Source organism: Lonchura striata, chromosome 13 (genome assembly GCF_046129695.1).
Source record: "Lonchura striata isolate bLonStr1 chromosome 13, bLonStr1.mat, whole genome shotgun sequence".
Classification (NCBI taxonomy): domain Eukaryota; kingdom Metazoa; phylum Chordata; class Aves; order Passeriformes; family Estrildidae; genus Lonchura; species Lonchura striata.
Genome location: NC_134615.1, coordinates 21,928,532 through 21,952,672, shown reverse-complemented (window position 1 = coordinate 21,952,672; position 24,141 = coordinate 21,928,532). Strand labels below are relative to the sequence as shown.

Here is a 24,141-nt window from a genome sequence, read left to right as displayed (position 1 = left end):
CAGATTTATTTTTGTCGTCATTGCTGGTCAAAGGGAATCCTTCTCCAGAGCTCGCTGCCCTGAGGATTCACTGGAGGTGCTTTCACTGGCTGAGTTGGGACTTTTGCTGGGTGACATCCCCTGTGTTTCCTTGTCCCCTGTCGCACTGTAAGGTCACTTGGTTAAGCTGAGTTTCCTCCTCGTGGCCCTTTGCCCTGTCCCCAGAGGCAGACGTGTCCCTCTGTGGGGACAGAGCTGTGACCCCACAGGACAGGGCTGCTCCAGGGGCTGTCCCTGTTCTCTATGTCCTGGAGGGGCCTGGCACAGGGACAGTGATGTGGCACATCTGTCACCACAGTCACTCAGCCCTGCTCCTGGCCAGAGCCCAGCTCGTGCTGTCCTGTCACCCCAGCGTGGCTCTGCTTCCCCAAAACCAGCTCGGGGTCATTTCAGTCCCAGCCACACTCCCAAAGGTCTCCAAGGGCACGCCACAAAACCCATCTCCAATCCCTGTTTCCTGCTGCCTGTCACCCCTGTGGGGGGGTTGGATCGTGTGCTTTCCTTCCTGACACATGCAGCTCTCACTTCTCCACGTTTGAGGTGCTCCTGCGTTGGAATGGCAGCAGATCCTGGAGGTGGGAGCGTGGGGAGCCATTGGATCTTGGGACACTGGCACAGGCTGCCCCTGCATCCCTGGCAGTGCCCAAGGCCAGCTTGAATGGAGCTTGGAGCAGCCTGGGGTGGTGGAAGGTGTCCCTGTCCTTGGCGGGGTGGGACTGGATCTGTGAGGTGCTTCCAACCCCACCCACTCTGGGTCAGCTCTGGGCTCTGAGGTGGGTGTGCAGCTCACGCCCTCAGGATTGGGACTGGGATGTTTTGGGCAGCAGCTGCTTGGCTCTGATCAAGAGCTCCTGCAGGCTCTGGGAAGGAGCTTTTGCACGAGGGCAGAAGGAGCTGGGAAAGGATCCTGCAGGGAAAAGCCTCCAGCTCCGGGAGGAGATTTGGGGATCTGCTCCTCCCTGAGCTGCTGGTGAATGCTCAGGCTGGGGACAGCGAGGGGTCACTGGGCTGGAGGGACTGTCACCCTCTGTGACATCTGCCTGTGTCCATAACAAGCAGGCTCTGGCAAGGGAGCAGGGCACCAAAATAGTCAATGATTTGTGAGGGCAGCAAAGCTCTGCCATTATTTGCTCTGCAGCAGGTGAAGCCCAGCCAGGAGCAGAGGCTTTAATCAAAGCCTGGGTCAGGCTGTGCCCTTCCTGGCAGGAATGTCACGCTGGCAGGAGTGGGATACAGAGGAGCTGGGGGGGAATATGGCAAAAAAAGGTTGGAAGTAAACCCCAGTAGTGGAATTAACCACAGGGCAACTTGTGGGCAGCAGGAGCTTCTTAGCAAGCAAATACTGCTGGAGGGGGCTGCAGTCAGTCCTTTTATTTGCAAGTCCTCAGGAATGTTTTCCAATGGAGCAGTGCCATGCCATGTCTGAGGACCACAGGCATTATTCAAAGCACTTGCTGCCAGAATAAAGGGTGCAGTTGAGAAGTGTGAGGCTGCAGAGCTCTCAGTGAGTTTCTCTTCTGGGAAGAGGCTCTGGTTGGTTGTTGTAGCAAAAGGGAATCACCGGTTTGGGTTGGAAGGACCTTGGAGAACATCTCATTCCATCCCCTGCCATGGCAGGGACACCTTTCCCTATCTCAGAGTGCTCCAGGTCCCATCCAGCCTGGCCTTGAGCACTGCCAGGGATCCAGGGGCAGCCACAGCTGCTCTGGGCACCCGTGCCAGGGCCTGCTGATCCTCACAGGGAGGAACTCCTTCTGTACATCCCACCTAAAGATTCCCTGTGATTTTTGGTGCATTTGACGTGTCTCCTGGGTGCTGACCTTGTCCCTGTGTGTCCCCTCAGTGCTGCTGACAGCTGTGAACTGCTACAGTGTCAAAGCTGCCACCCGTGTGCAGGACGCCTTTGCTGCTGCCAAGCTGCTGGCGCTGGCTCTCATCATCATCCTGGGCTTCGTGCAGCTGGCCAAGGGTGAGTTCTGTTCCTTGTTCTCCTCCTGGGGCTCTGCAGGTGAAGCTGGGTGAGGAGCAAAGCCCAGGAGTCCAACCCCAGCTGCTCCAGAGCTTTGCAAACCTCCCCGTTCTCTCAGGTGCTTGGGGGATGTTTCCAGCTTTGCCAGAGGTTTTGTATTTTATTTGTGGGATTTTGTTTTATGTGCCAGGCTTGATTTCATGCTCCTGAAACCCCTTACAGTCTTTCCCACTTCCACAGGGACTGTGGCTTCTCCCTCTGGGATTGCAGGGAGTGAAAACGTTGGTGCTGCTGCACTGGGAAATCTCTTTGTAACATGTTGCTCACAGAGAATTATCTGCATGTGCAAACTACTCCCAGTCATCTTAATCCTTCCACAAACTCCCCCTGCACATTTCCCTTCATCCTCTTCCAGGTGTGCAGTGGCTCAGGCCAGCTCTGGGTCACCCAGGGACACAGAGCCCAGGAGGAACAGAGAAACGGGAGCTCTCAGCTGGCACCTGGAAAAGGAGACAAAAATGGGAAAATAAAGCAGATTTTCTGGGTGGTTCTGCTGGTTTGCTTCATGCACCCATAAAATCCTCTCAAAGCAGGGAAATGGTTTGTTCCAAACCCATCTGAGTTGGTTCCAAACCAGGTTAACTCACAGTTAAACCAAAATGTGGCTTTTTGGTGCAAGTTTTGTGGGAGTAAACGTGTCCTGGGGAACAGTCCTGTCCTTATTTGCAAAAAGGGGATAAGATCTCCAGGGAATCATGTCCCTGCACAGGGGTGTGTCTGTGTGTGCCCCTGGGTCTCTAATTCCTGTCTCAGCTCTGGGAGCCAGTGCTGTCTTTGCAGAATTTCTTGCTTTGTCAGAGGTTTTTATTTTCTTCCAGCTCAGTGCAGACACTCAACAGGGACATTGTTTGAGGCTTATCACAAAGCACACCTCCTCTCTCTGCACAGCTCCCCAGCCTGCTCTGCTGGACCTTCTGATCCTCTCCCAGGAGGAAAAGGATAAATCATGATAAATCTCTTTTAGTTGGTTAACATTTTACCATGAAGATTTTTACAACTGGGCTTTGTTTGCAGATAGAATCTTAATTTGCATCTTCAGAATGTGCTGTTCTTTTGGCCTTTCTGGGGAGGCTGAGCCACTTTCTGCCCTCAGTGGAAATCCATGAGATTTCCCTTGTTTTCTGTCTAACCTAGACGGGATTTCTGCCCTGTTAAAATAAAATACTCCTTCCCCTCCTGTGTCCCAGGAGCTGTTATACTTCCTTTGAAGTTTGTTGCAGTTTCAGGTGGTTGTGGCTGTGCAGACCTTGCAGGGCAGAGAATTCCATGTGATTTCTTTTCCTGCTGATCCACCTGGCAGGGAGATCAAAAGCAATTCCTGGACAGTGACACCTGTAAGCAAAGACTTTTCTCCCTGTCTGAGCAGCCAACCCTCAAACCAGACTGGATCAGAGTAGGATCCTTGGGATCCACAGCAGATCCTGGCTCCAAATTTGTCCCAAGTGACCATTCCTGCTTGTCCAGAATCCCACAGCTGGGATTCTGCCTGGGCTCCATCATGGATTTTATTAATCTCCTTAGGGAACTTGCAGGCTCTCTGCTAAGTCCTTAAGAATGTGCAAGCTCCTTTCCTGTCCCTTCCTCAGCTCCCACCTGCAGTTTGCACCTTGCTCCATTTTCCTTTCAATCATTCCAGGTCACTCTGTGCTTTTAGCAGGGATACAGCAAGAAATTGTCTTTTTTCTTCATTTTTTTATTCAAAAAAAGCACAAAAATTCCCGTTTTCAGTGACAATGGGAGAGCACTGCCCTGTCCTCCAGCTTTGTCCCACATTTTCACACCCTGTGTCCATTCCAGTGTTGGTTTTTTGGCTAAAGAGGGTTCTTCCCACCAGCAGCTGAGCCCATCCAAGCTGGCAGCAGTTTTGGGGTGAGACCTGCACCCAGCTGGTTGTCAGGGGGAATGGGGTTGTGTATTCCCAGGATGTTCTGCACAATGAACTGGTTTTACTGGTCCCTGTCCCACTGCTGCTTTGTGTTCCCAGTATCCATAAACAGCCCAGAGGAGCAACACCACTTTTTTTTTCTGCTCAAATGTGGAAATTTCTGTGATTTCACAGAAATTTCTCTGCATTAACCTCCCACCTTCAGCTTTTTGCTTTTTCTCTCTCTGTTCTCTCCCTGGCTCTTCTCCTGGTTTGCAGAGGAGCAAGGATCTCACAAGGACAAAGACTCTGTGGCAGTTTTGCCCCATAAAAGAACATTTCCCTGTCAGCAGCTGTTTCCCATCACTCCTTCCCTGCCCTTCCCAAAGGGAGAGGCTGGAAGTTGGTTCCCTGCTCAGCCTTTCGAGTGCTTGGAGCTTGACTCAGTGGAACTGAGCTGCTTTGGATGAAATTATTTTATTAATCCAAGAATGAAACTTTTAAAAGCCTTCTTGAGGCTGTAAATGTGTGGTTTGAAAAATCCTTGATTTAGGTATTGGTTTGTAAAATCTTGTGTATGGCCTCCAGATTATAGCCTGTAAATAATAGAAATAAATTAATTAAACTTAAATAAATAATAAATCACTTATTTAAATAGCTTATGTATAGAAATAACTTACTTAAATAATAGAAATAACTTAAAACATAGAGAGGATCAGAGTTTTTTCACTCCAGGATTATGAAAACAAGATTTATTTTGATTCTCTTATTTTACCAGCTCTCTCAATTTGCTTTCTGTCCAGCTGGGTATTTTTTGGCCATATTCCTCAGCTGAGGAGTGGGATGTCTGAGACTGGATCATAGAGAAGATTTGGACAGCAGGTTTGAGGGATGTTTTTGCCCTGGATGTGTCACACAGGTCTGTGGCTATGTCCTCTCCATATCCACACCTTAAAGCTTCCTTTAAAAACTGACTGAGGTGTGATATGCTCAAAAAATCTGGGTATTTCTTGAGGCACACCCTCATGGTTTTTACAGGTGAGGCAGTTCAGGAAAGGTTTTGGTGTGAAAAAACTAGAAATAAACATATCACAGACATGTTTGATGTCTGTTTTTTCCTGTGGATGATGCCTCAGGGTTTCTGGGCAGCTGGAGCAGGGATGCAGCTCCAGCCCTCGCTGTGATCTCTCACCAGCAGCTCTGCTTAAAAACCTGGAATTGGGCCTTTGGGACTTAGAGAAATAGAATTTAACACTGATTTTATTGAATTGCTTTTATTGGATTTATTGTCCCTTTATTTATTGTCCCTTTTCTTTATCCTGGCTGTAAAATCCCTGCTCTGTGGTGCCTGCAGGAGCTGTCTGGTGGCAGCAGCATTTTCCTCCCTGCCTCCCTCCCTTGGGCTGTCAGGGATGCAGAGCTGCATCTGCCAGAGCAGCACGGGGTCAGTTAAGGACAGAGCAGGCAGGTTTCACTCCAGAGCAGAGCTTAGGCTGGGCCCGAGATTTGGGTTTAATTTGTGCTTTTTTTTGTTGTTGTTGTTGCTGGTTTTGTCTTTTTTTTTTTTTTTTAGTTTGGATTTTTTTTTTGTTAGGTTTTTTTTCAGGTTTTTTGTGTTTGTTTGTTTTGGTTTTTTTGGCTTTTTGTTTTTTGTAGAATAATGGAATAATTTGGGTGAGAGCTCCTCCAGTCCCATCCCTGCCATGGGCAGAGACACCTTCCCCTGTCCCAGGTTGCTCCAAGCCTGGGAGGAAAGGAAGAGGGACTCAATTTTCCTTCCCTCTCTCAATCACAGGATTCTTCACCCAAAAAAGGCAGGGAAAAAAATATGGACTGGGAACTACCAAAATAACCCCCAGGGAGAGGCCAAAGGGGTGTTTTGTAGCAAAAGGGATTTGATAAATGAAAGCAGCACCCAGATGTCTCAACCCCACAGTGCCAGATGTTTCCTTGCACCTGGAGTACTAAAAATGGCATTTTAAGAGCCAAGCTCTGCTCACTGAAGGTCTGAATCATCCTTCTGGTACTTTCAGAACCCTCCTAGCAGACTTCTGGATTTCCAGCCACAACATCACTTTTTAAACAGCTTTTTACAAGCAATACTGGGGTGGGGGTGGCAGGGCTGGCTGGGGCTGTGCCCTGGGGCAGACCTGGAGAGGTTCCCAGAGAAGCTGGGGCTGCCCCTGGATCCCTGGAATGTCCCAGGCCAGGCTGGACAGGGCTTGGAGCAGCCTGGGACAGTGGAAGGTGTCTCTGCCATGGCAGGGGTGGCACGGGAAGAACTTTGAGCTCCCTTCCCACCCAGAGCATTCCAGGATTCCCTGGTCAGCCAAGGAGCGCTGACAGGAGCCTGGAGCCCACCAGGGATCCTCCCTGGAGCCAAACCCAATGGATGGAGAACATCCTGAGGGCACAGGAGGATGGCAGGGACAACAATTCCTGCTGCTGCGCGTCTTTCTAGCCTGGCATCCCAAATAAAGCCTGCTGTGCTTTTTATGGAGCTTTGCAGGGAGGCTCCTTCCTGGGACAGGGAAACAGGGACAGCTGCCACACCGTGCCCCTCTAAATCACAGCAGCCTCCTGCTGCAGATTAATCAGATTAATCAGGTGGCAAACGCTTCTTTTCCTGACTCATTTCCCTGAATTGTTTTTCCTCCTTCTCTGGGGCTCTGGGTACAGCCACCCCGTGTGCTGAGGGCCCCCTCTCGCCACGGCCGTGCTGGGGCAAGTTGAAAATATTTAATTATGCTGCAGCGCTTTGTGCAGGAGAAGATTGCTGTGCTATTAAAACCAGACTAGACATGACTGGGGAGCAAATGAAGATTTTGGAAGGAAGGGCCCGGGCACGCAGCGCCTCAGCCGGGCCCCGCTGAGCCGCCACAATTCCCGGCACAATTCCCGCACTCCTGGCAGCTGCAGGAGCCCAAATGGGCTTTGTGTCACAGCTCGTTACCTTAATTTGGTTAATTGGAGAGCAGAGCGCGGTGGAACAGCCGGTTCAAACCAGGGGTTCAAACCAGGCTCTCGGGGTGCCGGGGATGGGCAGGGCAGTGCCCGGAGCAAGGGATGAGCTGGGGATGCCCCAAGGCTGAGCTTGGCAGCCTCACCTGCACATTTGTAACCTTGACTTCAGCCAGACCCAAAAATCCAAAATCCTGCGGCTGGAATTGGCCAGACGTGAAGGATGGAGTGCCTGGGAGCTTTTGGAGGTGGTGCAGCACAGCTGCTCTCCCTCCTCCCCCAGCACAGCCCAGCTCGGCAAGGTGGGGTTGGATCAAAGCTCCAAATTAGGATCAAACCAAAATAATTCCGGGATTTTTCAGCAGGGCTTGTTGAAGGGATGAGGGATACAAGGAAGAATTCTTTTATGCTGCGGATGGTGAGATACAGGCACTCCTCTGGTTGTTTAATTGTGTCCCGACACGTTGCTAAATCCATTTGACCCTGGGGCACAGAAATGGGAAATTTAACAACTCGCTAGGAGGTTTTGGGGAGCTCCAGCTCTCCAAAGGTGGGGTGGGAAGGGCAGTGATGTGCTGGCTGCCTCAGGAGAAGGAACATTTGGCCTGAGAGGGTTTTGCCTGTGAAAGACAAGGAGGATTTTGGAAGAGCTGGTGTCCAGCTGTGGACAAGAAATGGAATGGTGCTTGTGCTGCTCAGGAGAATCCTCCTGGGTGGTGGAGGTGATGGTCCACGGATCAGGGTGGGGACATGGAGAGCCTGAAACCCTGGAGAAGAGATATCCTGAGAGCCTCCAGCTCTCCCAGTCCATCCGTGTGCTGTTGCAGTCGCTAATTGCAGCAGGCACTGTGAACAAAATGCGTCTCTTATTCCCATAACAAAAGGCCTGGAAAGAACCAGACTGGTAATTATTCAGGAAGGGCAGAAAATGAGTTGGGGAAAGCTGAGCCTGAGGGATGCAGGGGATCACATTCCACCCCTCCTGCTCAGCCTTTTGATTCACCTGGGCTAAACTGGGATTCTGTGCAGAACCTGCAAGGCAGGAATTGAGGTTAAACTCAGCCTTTTATCAGTCTCTGCATTTCCTGGCTCTCCTGTTGCACTCAGATTTGCTTTTAAAAAGGGATTGGTGCATTCTGCTGAGGAGGATCAAATACATCCAGCACATCCCAAGGGAGATGCAGGGAAGACTTTTCTGGTGCAAGGAGGTGCTGGGCAAGAGGTGACTCCAGCAGAGAAGAGTTGGGATTGGGATCTGGGCAGGAGGAGCCCTGCACACCTTGGGTTCCCCACTCTGGCTGGGTTCCCAGCAGCTCACACCCACAGCATCCCCCTGCACATGAGGTGGCTCCAGCCAGGGAAAGGCAGGTGGAAATGCTTCCCTGGGCAGCAGAGAGCATTTCCATGCTGTGATAAGGAATGTCTTTCTACCCTGGTCAGGATTCAGCAGGAGCAGGAGGGAGAAGGGAGCAATGCCCAGGGTGGAAAAGATCAGGATAGAGCTGATCAGGGAAGGAGGAGGAAAGAGCAGATGGAGCTCTCCCCCAACACAGGGCAGCTCCAGCTCACTGGCAGAGCTTTGGAGCAGCCCCATCAGTGACAGATGCTCCAGGATGGTGCTGCAGGAAGAATCCTTCTTCCCCAGCACTGGGAAGATGAGTGGGAGCTGTTCCAGGGCCACGTTTGTCACCCAGCCTCTGCAGCAGTGGCACTGGGGAGGGAGAATTTCCAGTGGGGCAGGAAGAGAGGCCAGCCAGGGGGAAAATTCCTGCTGCTGGAGCATCCCTGAGCTTTTCCAGCAGCACCTCCTGGGTGCCCAGTGCCGAGGGATGAAGGGTTAAGCTGCAGGCCCTGCTGACTGCCTTGTGATGCAGTTGCTGGGGGTGATTAGGAGAGCTCCATGCCCTAAGAGGAATCACATGGGCTCCCCCCGGGTGCAGAGGTGCCCCTCTGGATCCCACCACATTCCCTGCACTCCGTCTGGGAGTGTGGCTCTGCCATCCCTGTCCCACAGCCAGCCCCTCCATCAAAGACAGGGAACAAAACAACTGCAGAGCATTTGAAAGCAAAATAAATAAACCTGGGGCTGCTCGGGGAGAGCTGCGACCAGAGGCACAATCAAATCTTCTATTTCTGGCGTTTTCTTTCAAAAGCAGATCCACAACAGGAACTTTTGATCATCAGGCCCTAAAGAAGGTGACTTCTGATATCCAAACCCCCAGAACCTGACTTCCCTCAATCAAAGGGATTGCCACAGGCTTCTGCTTTATCAGGTGGCTGGTGGGACTGGAGGAAATCCTGGGTTTCTGGGGGTTTGGGTGGCTGGTGGAAGTGCAGGAAATCCTGGGGCTTTATCGAAGGCCAGCAGCCTGGAGTTGAGAGGACAATGTGACAATCTCTGTTTGCAAAGCATCTTCCAGCAGGAAGGTCCCTAGGATGTCTCTGGGACATCACCTTGGTGACAGCATGTCGCAGTGTGAGAAAGTTTGGAGGAAACAGTCCTTGCTTGAGATGAGTTTTTGGGGTCATCATTTGGGATGAATCCAGCTGGCTTGATCCTTGGAAAACTGGAGGGAAAACGTGCCCGTGCTCAGCATAACCCAAAAAGCAGCAGGGTGATAATTAAAATGATTTCATCCTAAGAGCAGCTCTTGCCTCCAGGTTTCTCTGGAGGCCTTTGGGGTTCAGAGCCCGTGGCAGTGAGCGGGGTTTGTGTCCTGCAGGTGATGTGGAAAACCTGACCCCTGAGAAATCCTTCGAGGGCACCAAGGTGGGCGTTGGGAACATCGTGCTGGCTCTGTACAGCGGCCTCTTTGCCTATGGAGGATGGTAAGGCACAGCCCTCTCCCACACCGAGCTCAATTCCAGCTCCAATTCCAAACTAAAGCTCCTGCAGGGCTCCTTTGTCAGTCCTCTGAGCACCTGCTGCTCCATTTGCTGTGAAAAGAGACCACTGGTAGCCATCCTCATCATGGAATGGAGACACCTCCCACCATCCCAGGTTGCTCCAAGCCCTGTCCAGCATGGCTGTGGATATCAGCTATCCCAAGTTTTCCCTCAGGATCAGTGCCTGTGCCCCTCCTGGAATCCCTGTGCAGATGAGTTAAACTGGAAGGGTTCATTTAACCAGAATTAACCCCTGTCCTTTTGAAATTACAGGAATTACTTGAATTTTGTGACAGAAGAGATGATAAATCCCTACAGGTAGGTGTGAGTCCTGGCATGACTTCCCTGGGGGAAAAGCAGCTGTTTTGGGGAAGCCCTTTCCTTGTGTGTTTAACAGAGGAGGAAGCCAAGGTCTTCATCTGGAAAAAGAGAAAACAAGATAAATTAATGACCTTCTACCTCCCTGGAATCAGGGAAAGGGAACAATAATCCCTGCAGGAGCAGGGCTGTTGTTTTCCCTGCTCTCCCGTGCCGTGTTATCAGTGCTGGGAGACATCTCTGCTTCCTTGGCTTGACACCTCTGTGAGTTATGGGCCAGGAAAGAGCACTCAGGGCTTTATTGCTGCCTTGGTTCAACTCCCACTGAGCATTTGTGCTGCTGTCCATGTGTTTGTGCTGCTCTCCATGTGTTTGTCCCGTGCTCTTCCATCCTGTTGAGCAAGAGCTGCTTCCTGCTCTGCCCGTGCCTCTTGGGGTTATTTGGGGCCCTCAGCAGAGCAGGACAGTGCTGAGAAATCCCTTCTGCTCCTGGGAAGGTGCCTGGGAGCTGCTGGGAGCTCAGGCTCGGGGGCACTTGTGCAAGAGCCCATCCTGGCTGACCCTGGGGGTGCTTTGGTCCTGCTGGGAAGCACAGGGCTGGATCCACCCCTTCCCAGAGAAACAGCAGAAGGGGGGCTGCATTTTGCAATTATTTTCATGTCTGCTGGATGCAGTTGTGGTATTTGACTCTGCTCCTGCAGTTTGGAGCTCTGCTGGAGCAATTAGAGTGGCACCAAGCAGGGTTTCCTTTTTGCACTTTCCCTTCACAAATGAAATTAAACTGTTGGGAAAGGCAAATTTGTACCAACACGGGCTGTTCACAGACCTGCTTAAGCTGTGCCTGAGCTCCTTTTCTTTGAGTTCCCTCAGTCCAGACAGCTGAGTTTAGGTAGAGCCTAAAACTGCCCAGTGTATCCCTGAGATTCCATCTCCCCCAGGAATCCCCCCAGCACCAGGGAGCTCTTTTGCCCAGAGAGAATCTTTGTGCTGATGCCACTGGTTTTATTTTTAATTAAAGATCTTGGATTCCTGCTTGCTCAGGCAGCCAGGGCCTCTCCATGCAAAAAATCCTTTCTTCCATCATCCTTCCCTCTCCATCTGCAGCCTCCAGGCTGCTCAGGGGCCACGCAGTCCTCGAGGCTGGAAAAGACCTTTAAGGCTGTGAACCAGCCTGGTGTTCACCAATAACCACGGCTCAAGTGCCACATCCAGGTGTTTTTTGAGGGATGGGGAGTCCCACACTCCTGGGGCAGCTGTTCCCTTGTGGATATCCCCTGTCCCACAGGAGCAGTGAGTGCCTGCTCAGAGAACAGAGTGGCTCAAAGCCAGCGAGCACGGGAGGGTGGCCATCCCCGGGATCAGCAGCTCCCTCCTGCGAGCTGCTCCAGGACAATGGATGTTTTTTTCCTAGAAACCTGCCCCTGGCTATCATCATCTCGCTGCCTGTTGTCACGCTGGTGTATGTGCTGACCAACTTGGCTTACTTCACCACGCTGAGCACCGAGCAGATGCTGACGTCCGAGGCTGTGGCCGTGGTAAGATCCCGCTGCTCCAGCCTGACTCATCCCAGGGCAGGTGAAATCAGCCTTGGAATCACTGCACACATCTCCTGCTTCGTTCAGGCTGCTCGGGGCTGCTTGCACAAACCCTGATGTTGAGGAGGAGATAAAGAGCAGGGAAGAACAGTGTGATCCCGAGGGGATTATCCTGGGCAGCAGTGAGGGTGGAACTCAGTGCTGCAGCTTCATTCATGCTGGCCTTGTGACTGCCCATCACTTACCAGAGCTTGATATTTATGGGGAAAGGTCACTCAGCCAACACTGAACTAGATTGTTCTCTCGCCGTGTCTTCCTTGTTTTAATTAAGAGAGAAAAATAATACTTCTATTAGTTAAAATGCCAGTGTGGTCAGGAACCCTTATGGCTTCAGAAAGGAGCAGACTTGCAGATGGAGCCTGCCCAGGATTGTTCAGGGCTTCAGGGGGAATCTCCCAGTCCAGGATGAGCTGAGCCCCTCAGGTGACACCGCTCCATCCTTCAGCTTGGGACCAAGGCCCTGCTCCAGCCACAGCCTGTGCTGCAGGGAATCCTGGAGTGGTTTGAGTGGGAAGGCACTGAAAGCTCATCCCATCCCACCCCCTGCCACAGGCAGGGACACCTTCCAGTGTCCCAGGTTCTCCAAGCCCTGTCCAGCCTGGCCTGGAGCAGCAGAGGCTGGAAATCAAGCCCGTATTGCTCCTGCAAACCTGCAGTGGAGCAGCACAGGCTCATCCTGTGACAAAAAGCTGCAGGGCCAGGTCCCTGTGTGTCCCAGGGCTGGTCCCAGCCCCTGACTGGGCAGGGCCAGGTCCCTGTGTGTCCCAGGGCTGGTCCCTGTGTGTCCCAGGGCCAGGTCCCTGTGTGTCCCAGGGCTGGTCCCTGTGTGTCCCAGGGCTGGTCCCAGCTCCTGACTGGGCAGGGCCAGGTCCCTGTGTGTCCCAGGGCTGGTCCCTGTGTGTCCCAGGGCTGGTCCCTGTGTGTCCCAGGGCTGGTCCCTGTGTGTCCCCAGGGCCAGGTCCCTGTGTGTCCCAGGGCTGGTCCCTGTGTGTCCCAGGGCCAGGTCCCTGTGTGTCCCAGGGCCAGGTCCCTGTGTGTCCCAGGGCTGGTCCCTGTGTGTCCCAGGGCTGGTCCCTGTGTGTCCCAGGGCTGGTCCCTGTGTGTCCCAGGGCTGGTCCCAGCCCCTGACTCAGCACTTGGCAGGAGCTGCTGTCTGAGTTCCTCCGTTTCCGTTTGGTCTTGAACTTTCCGATAGCTGGTGGATAAATGTCGTGTCCTGGCCTCGAGGGAAGGGCTGGCTGGCTGCTGATGTATTTTGGCAGTTCCACAATCTGCTTTTTCAGGAAAGGGGAGCAGCACATGGGAATATGGGACACTCCGTCACAGCGTCAGCACTGAGCTGTGGCATTTGTTGAGATTTCTCCAAATACTCTCTGTAGGCAGCTCTGAGTTTTTTGGGACACTCTGAGCGTGAAATGTCTCTTGTTGTCCCCCATTTAGGATTTTGGGAACTACCACCTCGGTGTCATGTCCTGGATCATCCCTGTCTTCGTTGGGCTCTCGTGCTTTGGCTCTGTCAATGGATCTCTTTTCACTTCTTCCCGGTAGGTTCCTTGCTCAATCCTGTGGGTTTTGTTTACAGGCTGTGCTCAGTTCCTCACCCTTTGGAGAGGGGCTGTGGGCAGACACAAAGTCTGCAGGGCCTGGAGGCCACGTCGGGAATGCAGGAAGACAAAGTCAGACTTTAAACCAGATTAAAGGCAACCTTTCAGTGGTGTCAATCTTCTGTTCCTCAGGCAAAGTCCTGGTGAGGTCAATAAACAGAACCAGACACAGACTCGGGGCTTGGGGCTGCTGAGAAAGTGGCTTTCATGAGAAGCAGAAAGTTGGGAAACTTCAGGGATGAGAATCCCTCGGGAAGGGGTGAAATGCTGGGCAGGGGCAGGACTGACATGGTTCCAGCTCTGACACATCCCTGGGTTGCCTGAGGAGTCATTTAATTGCTGTCCCTGGAGAGCAGGATAGAAATCCATCCTTCCTGCATTCCCTGGCCGTGTCCAGCCTCCCTGGTGAGCAGGACTGGTGTTCCAGTCCTCAGGGCTGAGTCAGGCTGGCCCCTCTTGTTCTGTGCTGAACACAGAGCCCCAGGGCTGTGACAGGACTGTGTCCCCTCTCTGTGTCCCCTCCCAGGCTGTTCTTCGTGGGATCCCGAGAGGGGCACCTGCCTTCCATCCTGTCCATGATCCACCCCCGGCTGCTCACCCCCGTCCCGTCCCTCGTGTTCACGGTGAGCCCTGGGGCCGGGCTGGGGGATGGATCAGGGCTGGGATCCCACCGGAATGGAGCCACAGCCATTCCTGCATGTGCCCACAGGAGATGGACCCTTCCCATCACGTCCTCATTGTCCACTTCTGTCTTGGAATTCTTCCCATTCCTGGAAGTGTCCAAGGCCAGGCTGGACAAGGCCTGGAGGAAGCTGGGATAGGGGAAGGTGTCCCTGCCCATGGCAGGAGGTTGGAACTAGAGGTCCTTTAAGCTTTGAGGTCCTTCCAACCCAAACCATTCCATGATCCTATGAAATGGTTCCAGGCACCAATTGAAAATAGCTTAAATAAGTAAAAAACAGTGTGATCCCTTTCCTGGCAGGTATTTCCCCTAAATACCCCTGTTTAGTATTGTAACGTAGGTGGTTTTGCCTGCTCCCTTTCCTAATGGCCTTTTCCCTAAATTCAGTGTGTCATGACCCTGCTCTATGCCTTCTCCAACAACATCTTCTCAGTCATCAACTTCTTCAGCTTCTTCAACTGGCTCTGTGTGGCTCTGGCCATCATCGGGATGATGTGGCTGCGCTACAAGAAGCCAGAGCTGGAGAGGCCCATCAAGGTGAGACCAGGGTGGGCACTGCCAGGGGACCCCTCCCCAGCACCAGGGGAGGCTCAGCTGCTGGTCCTGCATGGAAAAGGGGCTGGGACTGCAGGGCAGTGTTGTGTTGTAGCTAAAGGAGGTGTCCCTGCTGCTGAATCCAGCACAAAGAGCTGCCTTGGGGACAGTGAGGGAGCTCTGGGTGACAGGGACAGGGCGTTGCGGTGGGATTACTCTCCATGAGTCCCAGGACAGATCCCAGGCTGTGGCTCTCTGTGTAACACTCTACCCCTGTGGAATTCCCCTAAAATAGTTTTCTGCTAAAGCAGCCAGCCCATGCCAAGCTCTGTCCCTGGTGTCCTTGGCCAGCTTGGCAGTCCCGTGTCCCATCTGGGGGGAGGCCAAGATCCTGTCAGCCCCTGGTGCCTCTCCCCCAAAAACTGGTTTTCCCTCATCCTATGGCACACTCTGCCAGGCAGCAGCACCCACAGGGAAACAAACCCACGGGCCCAAAGGGAATCTTTGCTGGCTCTTCCCATAGGTTTTGGGGTTTTCTTCTCAAAGCTGGGCTGCTCTGGTGGGTGCCCTGCTTGGAGTCCCCTGGGAAACAGTCCCAGCTTGTGCTGTGCCTCTGCTGGATGTTTGGTGCTGATGATTTGGATATGGAATTACAGAACTGAGGTCCAAAAAGGTGCTGAGAAAGGCTCTTGGCCATGGGGGAATCAATAGTTCTGTCCCTCCTAGGCTGGATAAACTCCTGGAAAGCCTCCCTGGCACATGTCCTAAGCTGTCCCTTGCTCCCTGCTCAGGTGAACATCTGCCTGCCCATCTTCTTCATCCTGGCCTGCCTGTTCCTCATCGCTGTTTCCTTCTGGATGACGCCCAAGGAGTGCGGGATCGGCTTTGCCATCATCCTCAGTGGGATCCCCATTTACTTCTTCGGGGTCTGGTGGCAGAACAAGCCCAAATGGGTTCTCCAAGGCATCTGTGAGTATCTCCAGGGAGGAGCAGCTTTGGCTCCCAAGACGTTTCCCAGTGCTGGCTCTCCTCCCTCTGGAGGAGCTTCCAGAATCCTGGCTCTGCTCCATTCTTCTTTCATGGGAACAAGTTTATGCTGATGATTACCATGTGTGCCAGGCATCCAAAATGCATCCTGATGTGAAATAATGGCAAAGTCTGGGACCAGTACCATGTTTTGGAGGGTTTTAATCCTGGCAAAGAGGTTGTTAGCAGCAGAGCAGAATTCCCTGCTCCTGAAAAAGCCCAGGGCCAAGCCTTTGCTCAGCCAAGAATCCCTTCCCAGTGGTGTAGGAAGGACTGAGCACAGCTGGCCCCAGTTTGACAGCTGAAAATCCACAATTAGTCCCAGCCCATGGCTTAGGCAGTGCTGACATTTGGGATCCAGACAAAGCTTTCCTTGGCATCCCCTCTGTGGCAGCGGAGCAGAGGGTGGGAAGCTCCCCTGGATGTTTTCTCTCAGGTTTATTTTTAAGGTATCTGCTCCAAGGTTTTCCACCAGCTGCCACAAGGCCAGGGTGTGTTTGGAGGGATGGAGGGGCTGTGCTTGGCACATGGAACCTCAACAACAGCCCAGGAAGTCAAGCCCTGCTGCCCGAGTGACTGAGCTCAGCAGCTGCCTCCCCGCTCTCCTGCCAGGGGCTGACCTAGAAAAGCAGGCAAGGAGAAGTGCCCAGCCTTAGCTGGGTGTTTCATGAGGAAGAAAAAAAGCTTTCAGCAGCACTCAGCACTTGTTCTTCTTCTTTTCCCCCTGTCTCTCTCTCTGTCCCTCTGTCCCACACTCACTTTTTTACCCTGGATATTAGGCTCAGTTACTGGAAAAGCCATTTTTGCAATGCCAGTTTTGCAATGGTGGTAAATGACCATATTCATTGTTTTCCTCCACCAAAGGATTGTAAGGAGAATATTGAAAATATTCCAGGAACAGGCAGTGATAGTTCTGCAAATGTCCAGTGAGAAACACAGGAGCTTTAAATGTGATTTATTGATATATTGCAGGCAATTGGATCACCTCCAGCTGATCTGAGTCTCACTTGGCTATGCTTAGAATTAGTTTTGCCATGCAGGAATAGTTTGTGATCTCCGAGCAGAGCAGCAGGGAGCAGAGGAGTATTTGGATGGATGGGATTATAAAATTACTCCAGTTTAGCACCTTTTCCTGGGAAATCTGCACCTGGAATGGTCCCTCTGGTCCCACGTTCCCTGGGCCAGGCAGTGGCCTTTGCTCTGTATGCAGGACAGGGTGGGTTTGTCCTTCAGAAGAGGCTGGGGGCTCACATGGCTTTCAGAATTGGAAGTAAAAGCTTCACCTTGGATTTTCCATGCTGGTTCCTGACTCAATTTTGGCTGCTCCCATTCAGAGCATCCACAATTAGTGTCAGCAGGCAAGGAGAAGCTGTGTCCAGGAGTCCTGGAGCAGTGCAGGGTCCTTGCTGCAGGAGCAGAGCTCCTGGTGTGAGGTTTGAATTCTGGGAGGGGAGTAGGGAGCATCCAGGGGATGGAGTAGGGAATATCCATGGGATGGAGTAGGGAACATCCATGGGATGGAGTAGGGGATATCCATGGGATGGAGTGGGGGGGGGGTATCCATGGGATGGAGTAGGGAGTATCTGTGGAATATTTCAAACCTTCAGTTGTACTTGGACTCAGGGTGGGGAGGCAGAGGGCTCAGCCCTTCCCTCATGGACCCAGGTTTCTGCTGGGGCTGATCCCTGACCTTTCCTTTGCTTTCTCTGCAGTCTCCACCACCGTGCTGTGCCAGAAGCTGATGGAAGTGGTTCCTCAGGAATCCTAGGCAGGAAAAGCAGGGACTCTGAGCTCGAGGAAACGCACAAGGTTATTCTGAGATGACACAAGGATCCGACCCCTCACTCCCCAGTCCCGGGCGCCGGAGCTGCCTCCCGCTGCCACCACTGCCCCAAGGCTCTGCTCAGCTCCTGCAGCCCCTCCAGCCCCTCCCAGCCCTGCAGAGCAGCCAGAAGAAGTCCTTGGTACGAGCCAGGAGGAGGAATTCCAAAGGGCAGTTCCAGAGGGGTGCTGCCTGTGCCCTCTGTGTGTGTGTGAGGGCTGTGCTTGGCTCTGGGATCTGCTGGAGCCTGGTTTGAGTGTTCAGAGGGCCTGGTGGGGGCTGAGGCTGCCACAGAGCCCTGGGAGGGTCCTGAGCTGCCTTACCTGGCCCGGGTGGGGGGTGGGAAGCAGAGGTTGGCCGATGTTGTCTCACTCCCCCAGACTCACACCCGCATGTGCTGCTGGACACTGGATGTGGGGGGTCTCATCTGAGTGTCCCTGCGCCCCTCACTCGGGGCCCTGCCACCCCTTGGATTTGGATCACCACTCCCAGATCCAAGCCAGCTCCCTGCTGCTGAGCCAGTCCTCCAGGATGCTCTTCCCCACAGTGCCCATCGCTGGGAATGAGCACTGAGGGGGGAGTTCCTGCTGAGAAACCCGGGAGCTGCAGTCAGCAGAAGGCCAAGTCCTTGGCTTGCTCATTCCATGCTTTTCTGTGCCAGGCTTTCATCCAGCATGGGATGAGCAGCTCTGTGCTCCCTCTCCTCATGGCTCTGCTCAGGGAGCCACGTTTGCCCCTAAACCACGTGCTGAGAGAAAGGAAGGGTGGGGATTGCCCTGGCACATTCCCTGGGCAGTCTCTCCGTGCTCTGCCTGGCACTGTTCCCTTTGTCCTGCCATGTTTCCTCTGGAATGTGCCACGGAGATGGGACCAGCTGGCTCTGGGCTGTGGAGAAGGGCAGATGTCCTGGCTGGCTGGAGCCACCTCGAGCTGCTGGAGATCATGGAATGGTTTGGGTGGGAAGGGACCTTACAGCCCATCCAGTGCCAGCCTTGCCATGGCAGGGACACTTTCCACTGTCCCAGGCTGCTCCAAGCCCTGTCCAGCCTGGCCTTGGGCACTGCCAGGGATCCAGGGGCAGCCCCAGCTGCTCTGTGCCAGGGCCTCCCCAGCTCTGAGTAATGAAGGTGAGTTCTGCTCTAAGGAGCAGAGCCTGGGCCTCATCCTCCTTCATGCATCAGGTCTGGCTTGATGAGGTCCCAGCACCAGCCTCCCATTCCAGGAGTGATCCCTGAGCACCATCCACGATCTGCAATGTGTAATCCTGGTTTGCTGCCGTGCGTGGTGCCATCCCATCCCTGAGCAGCCCCAGAATTCCTGTAGTTCCCAAGTAGGTCAGCACTGTCCCCTTAGGGACACGCTGCTTTCTTTGGTTCAAGTGTCACCTTTTGGAAAGCTGCAGTTCCTGATCCATTTGCTCATTGTGCCTCTGTGCTCCGACATCACCTGGAATTCTGATCTTTTCCCCACTGGAGCTGCTTTGCTGTCTCTGTTGCAGATTTTTGTGCTTGTGCTTTGTGCAGGTGGCTTGGTGAACTGTTTCCCTTTTTTTTAAACGTGGCCGTTGGGAAGCCAGGCTGCTCCAGGAGCTGTCGCTTCCCGCTGGATTCTCCTTGGAGCAGAGTTCTTTGGGGTGAAGGGGTGTTAGGGACCCTGTGGTTCTCACTCAGCCTCTGTCCTGGGAGGGTCTGCAGCACTGCAGGTTGTGGTGGGGCAGGGGCAGCTCCTGCCCAGCTCTGGCCGTGTCCAGGTGCAGCTCCACACTCCCACTTTGCCAGCCCCGTGTCCTGCTCCGAGGCAGGAGCAGGGGAGACAATCAGCTCTTTATTCCATGGCAGCTGGGGTGGAGATTCCCAAATCAGCTCAGTGACAGTGTGGACATTCCCAATCCAGCTCAGGTGACAGTGTGGAGATTCCCAATCCAGCTCCCTGGCAGTTGAGTTAATCCAGGAGGATTTGCAGCTGCTTTGGGAATATCCAGAGGGCAGACCCCAAGGTTTTTGGCCAGTGCAATGAGTTGGAGCATCTCAGATCTGATGCCTGTGGAGAGGCTTTGGCATAAATAAGGTCACAAACCACAAAACCTGAACTCGAGTTTTGGCTTCTTCCAGCTGAAGGCTGAGATGGTTTTGAGCAGTGATGGGAAATCAGAGCTCCTGCTAGACCTGCTCCATGGAGAGGGGACCTCAGTCTGTCACCTGCCACTCAAGCTGCAGGTTTTTTTGGGTGTGAGGTCTCAGGGCAGCTCCTGCAGGGCCTGGGTTCAGCATGGGGGCTCTCAGTGCCAAAACCCACCAGCAGAATTCCTTGGGATGCAAAGCAAAGGCATTGGAATCTCAACCCAAAGTCAGCTGGCACCAAGGGCCCTCCACAGAGAGCTCAGGACTGGGGCCAGACCTCCCAAAGGTTGGCTTGGACACATTGTCCATCAGGTGATGACCATCACAGTGTCCTCCTGGTGCCCCTTCCACGCTGCTTTGAAAGACGAGCTGTCACACTAAAAAATATTTTTTAAGCAATCAACGGATTTTAATTAAATCCTTAACTGGCTTGCTTTGATTTTTGTGGATTTCCATGATTTCTCACTTGCTGCTGAAGATTTTCTCTTGTACTAACCTGAGGCTCTGGCACTGATCCCACCTTCGTGGGCATCTCATCTGCATCTCCTTGGCAATAGAGGTTTAGGAAGAAACTGAACCAGGTACCAGCACAGAACCACAAAAAGGCTGGATTTGGTCAGCCACAGCTCACATCTCAAAGTTGATCTGCCAAAAAGCTGATTTCTTTCACCATGGAGTCATTGATCCCCCGTGGCTGCCCTCCACCAGAGCTTGGTGACGCAGCTGGAAGAGCTTGGGTTGTTTTTTCCTGGAGGTCTGGGAGATGATGAGGGAAGGGGTAAAACTGAATTTCATTTTAGCAAGAAAAGACAAGAAGTAGTTTCTGCAATCGTGGAAATGGCTGCCACAGCTTTCCCCTTGGGTCAGCAACATCTGCCCCCAGCTTGTGCTGTTCTGATGGCTTTGGGTATGGAAAAGGGAGAATTCACCCCTGGGAAAGACCTTGCTGGTTGTTTTCCTCAAATATGGAGTGAGATGTGTCAGGGAGGGCAGGGGGAGCGACAGAGAGTTCCCAGAGTTTCCCATCCTTCCCAGCCCTGGGATTTTTCCTGTTTCTCTGTCGTGCTCCTTGGAGGCTGTGGTAGGCAGGGAGGGAGATGGACACTCCCCACAAGGACCCTGCCACCCCAGTGACCTACAGGAGGTTCCACAGGAATCTCTTCCATTGGCAGCTCCCTGCAAGTCCAGCTGGAGCTGTTCTGTCCATGGAATTCAGGTTGGAAAAGACCTTGAAGGTGATGGAGCCTGATGGCAGCTGTGCCATGATCCCGTGCTCCTTGAACTGATCCCAGCTTCCAACTCTTGCTCCTCTCCAGTTGTTTTTGAGTTCAGGCTCCCAGGCTGGCAGTTGTTTGGGGTGTTCACAGAATTGCATCCTGCAGGGATTGCTAAACAGAGCAGGAGCTGCTGGCCAGGCATTTCCATACCCATTGGGTTCCTCTTTCTAAATGAACCCTTCCTCCAGCTGGGAGGGAAACCAGCCCTGCAAAAACCAGGGGGATTTATGTCATCCTGGTGGATTTTTAATGATTTTTTTTTTTTAAACTTCCTGCAGAATTTGCAGTGTTTTCCATCTCAGACACCATCTTCTGGTAAACAGGCTTTTGTTTGGAACGGCCCCCTCGGTGGCCACGGAGTTCAAAGGGACTCTGGCACAGTTGAACAAACTTTAAAGGCCCTTCAGCTGGTTTGAAACTCCTGGGAAGTGGCTTTGTTGTTGTCCAAGTCCTCTCCCAGTGGGTGGCTCAGGCAGGGGAATAAATCTGGCTCCTCCAGGGGCTGCTGTGGTGGGTCCGGGCAGGGGCAGTGGGGCTGTTCCCTGGAGCTGTGATTCCCAACCCTGCAGAGAGTGGCAGAATCCTGGTCTGGCTGCAGGGAATCCCAGGAAAAGTTTCCACTCGCTCTGGGAAGGTCCCTGTGCCTTCAGCCGAGGCCACGGCGCTCTCAGGTGTTACTAGAAAATCAGATTACAAAACAAATCCATGAGGAACCTGCCAAACGCTGTCCTCACACAACCCCCGGCTGCTTGGGGCTGTTCCCTTGGGATGCCAGCTCTTCATCCACTCTGCCACCTCATGACATGAAATTGGGAAATTGGGAAAGGGCTGGAACAAAGCGGCTCCTGGAGCTTGGCAAAGGGCAGCCCCAGGGCAGGGTGGCTCCGGGCTGGTGCTGAGCTCTGTCTGGGATTGAATCCCAGCTTTGTACCAGCCCTGGGAGCATCCCGAGCTCTGGCATGAGCCAGAGCCAGGCACGCCTGGCTGCCAAGCAGGGGGATCCTGCAGGGGTGGGAATCTGCTCCTCCATCCCTGCAGGGGTGGGAATCTCCTCCTGCATCTCTGCAGAGATGGGAATCTGCTCCCTCATCCCTGCAGAGATGGAATCTGCTCCCTCATCCCTGCCAGGAGACCCTGGAGACCTCAGTGCTGAGGGAAGCTCCAGGGGCTCCTCATTCCAGGTGGCTCCTTGAGGAGTTACACCCAGGATTGTGCTGGCTTTTCAAGTTCTTCCCAGCTGGAACTGGATCTGGGTTGGGAATGAGTGGAGGATGCTGCTGGTGCAACCAAGAGCTCCCAGTTTGGTGATGCAGTGGTAGGAAAGGTGGCTTGGGATCAGTGATCCCAAGGATCCCAAATCCAGAGGATTATTCCTTGCCTGAGAAGGGGCGTTGCTTCCTCCAGCTGTGGAAGTGGTAATGATTAAAAATAAAAAGTATTTTTTTAAACACTGAATTAATTTCTAAACTGCCTAAGAGAGACTTTATAGTTACACCTGAGTTCTTCCCCAGGGCTGACGTTCAGCCCAGCACAGGAGCTCTCCCTCATCCCGGGTGAGGCTGTGCTGGGATCAGCAGAGGCACGGGGGGAAAAAATCTCCTGAATTGTTCAGAGGACAGGGGGAGGTCCATGTCCCACCCAAATCCTTGGAGAGGGAGGATCTTGAGTGGTTCCCAGGCCTCTCTCCCCCCTCAGAACAAAGGGAGGGTGACCTTCACTCCTGGTGCAGAATTTGACTTTTCAGACACTTTTTTTTTTCTTTTTTGTTTTGGTTTGGTTTGGTTTTGGTTTTGGTTTTTTTAACACAGAAAAAGTAAACCTCTTAACACACACAAGAAAACCTGAACCTGATTTACGATTTTGTTACATTTGGTTGCTTTAAGAAAACCTGTTTTACTAATTTAAATATTGCTGTAGATGACACTATATTTATTTGAAAGGGGTAAATATATTTTAGTCTTAATTCTTCTCCAGTAAGCGCTGTGTATTCCCAATGTTTGTGTTCCTGGCAGCACAGCAATTCCACTGACTGAGGGCTGGGCAGCCAGCAGCTCCTGAATCCAATGGCCTTGGACAACAAGATGTCTCTTGCAATGTAATTTTTTTTTTTTTTGGTAGTATTTCTTGATTCTTTTATGTCTGTGTTTTAACAAATCTGTTCAATGTTTGGGTTGTTCTATGTTTTGGGTTGTTTTGTTTTGTTTTTTAACAAAGAAAGCTGAATTACAACATTCTGGTTGCTGGTCTTTGCCTCGAAAAGTTTTCTTTTTCCATGATTATCCCCCACCATCAGCACCTGGGTTTCCAAATATTCCTCTTGCAGCTGGATTTAGGAGAGATGAGAGCATCCATGCCTCCACCTCCATCCTCTTAAAAATTCTAGTTCATTTTCCTGAGGTTAAAACTAGGGGAATGGGGAAGTGGGAGAGCCCTGGGCACGGGGAGGGAGCAGAGGAGGAATGTCCCAATTCCCAGGGTGTGTCCAGAATTCTGTGCAGCAAAAGGAAAGTCCAGCAGTTCCCACTACCCCAGGTTGCTCCAAGCCCCTTCAGCACTCCCAGGGATGGAGCAGCCACAGCTGGAAACTCCTGGATGTGGATTCATCAGTGGTGCCACCGTGGCAGAGGAAGGCTCCTGGAGGGCTTTTCTTGGGAAGGACACTTGGAATGGGAGCCACACGTGGTCCCAGCTCCTGGAGGGCTTTTCTTGGGAAGGACTCCTGGAATGGGAGCCACATGTGGTCCCAGCTCCTGGAGAGTTTTTCCTGGGAAGAACTGGAATGGGAGCCACACGTGGTCCCAGCTCCTGGAGAGTTTTTCCTGGGAAGAACTGGAATGGGAGCCACACGTGGTCCCAGCTCCTGGAGAGTTTTTCCTGGGAAGGACACTTGGAATGGGAGCCACACGTGGTCCCAGCTCCTGGAGGGCTTTTCCTGGGAAGGACACTTGGAATGGGAGCCACACGTGGTCCCAGCTCCTGGAGGGCTTTTCCTGGGAAGGACACTTGGAATGGGAGCCACACGTGGTCCCAGCTCCTGGAGAGTTTTTCCTGGGAAGGACACTTGGAATGGGAGCCACACGTGGTCCCAGCTCCTGGAGGGCTTTTCCTGGGAAGGACACTTGGAATGGGAGCCACACGTGGTCCCAGCTCCTGGAAGGTTTTTCCTGGGAAGGACACTTGGAATGGGAGCCACACGTGGTCCCAGCTCTGTCCAGACACGTCCCCAGCTCTGCTCTTGTGGCTGCTGGGCTTTGTCCCGGGGGCTGGAAGTGGCAGGCGTGGGAACACCTCCCCACAGGGAGCAAGGCTGACATTTTCCCACCCTCAGACCAAACCCAGGATATTTTTCTCCCCAAACCCAGGAGCTCCTGTGTGGGAAGCCCG

General features: G+C 52.9%; 1 protein-coding gene across 1 annotated transcript in view; it reads left to right on the top strand.

The window, feature by feature from the left end:
- SLC7A5 (solute carrier family 7 member 5) overlaps nt 1-22,988 on the top strand; it is a 32,174-nt gene extending 9,186 nt beyond the window's left edge. The window contains exons 2-10 of the mRNA XM_021526938.3: nt 1,883-2,008; nt 9,617-9,722; nt 10,053-10,097; nt 11,509-11,632; nt 13,133-13,236; nt 13,823-13,919; nt 14,366-14,515; nt 15,304-15,481; nt 17,251-22,988. Of these exons, the coding sequence (XP_021382613.1) occupies nt 1,883-2,008; nt 9,617-9,722; nt 10,053-10,097; nt 11,509-11,632; nt 13,133-13,236; nt 13,823-13,919; nt 14,366-14,515; nt 15,304-15,481; nt 17,251-17,306 (986 nt within the window). The 3' untranslated portion in view covers nt 17,307-22,988. The remainder of the gene's footprint in view (nt 1-1,882; nt 2,009-9,616; nt 9,723-10,052; nt 10,098-11,508; nt 11,633-13,132; nt 13,237-13,822; nt 13,920-14,365; nt 14,516-15,303; nt 15,482-17,250) is intronic.
- Nucleotides 22,989-24,141: the final 1,153 nt, after the last annotated feature.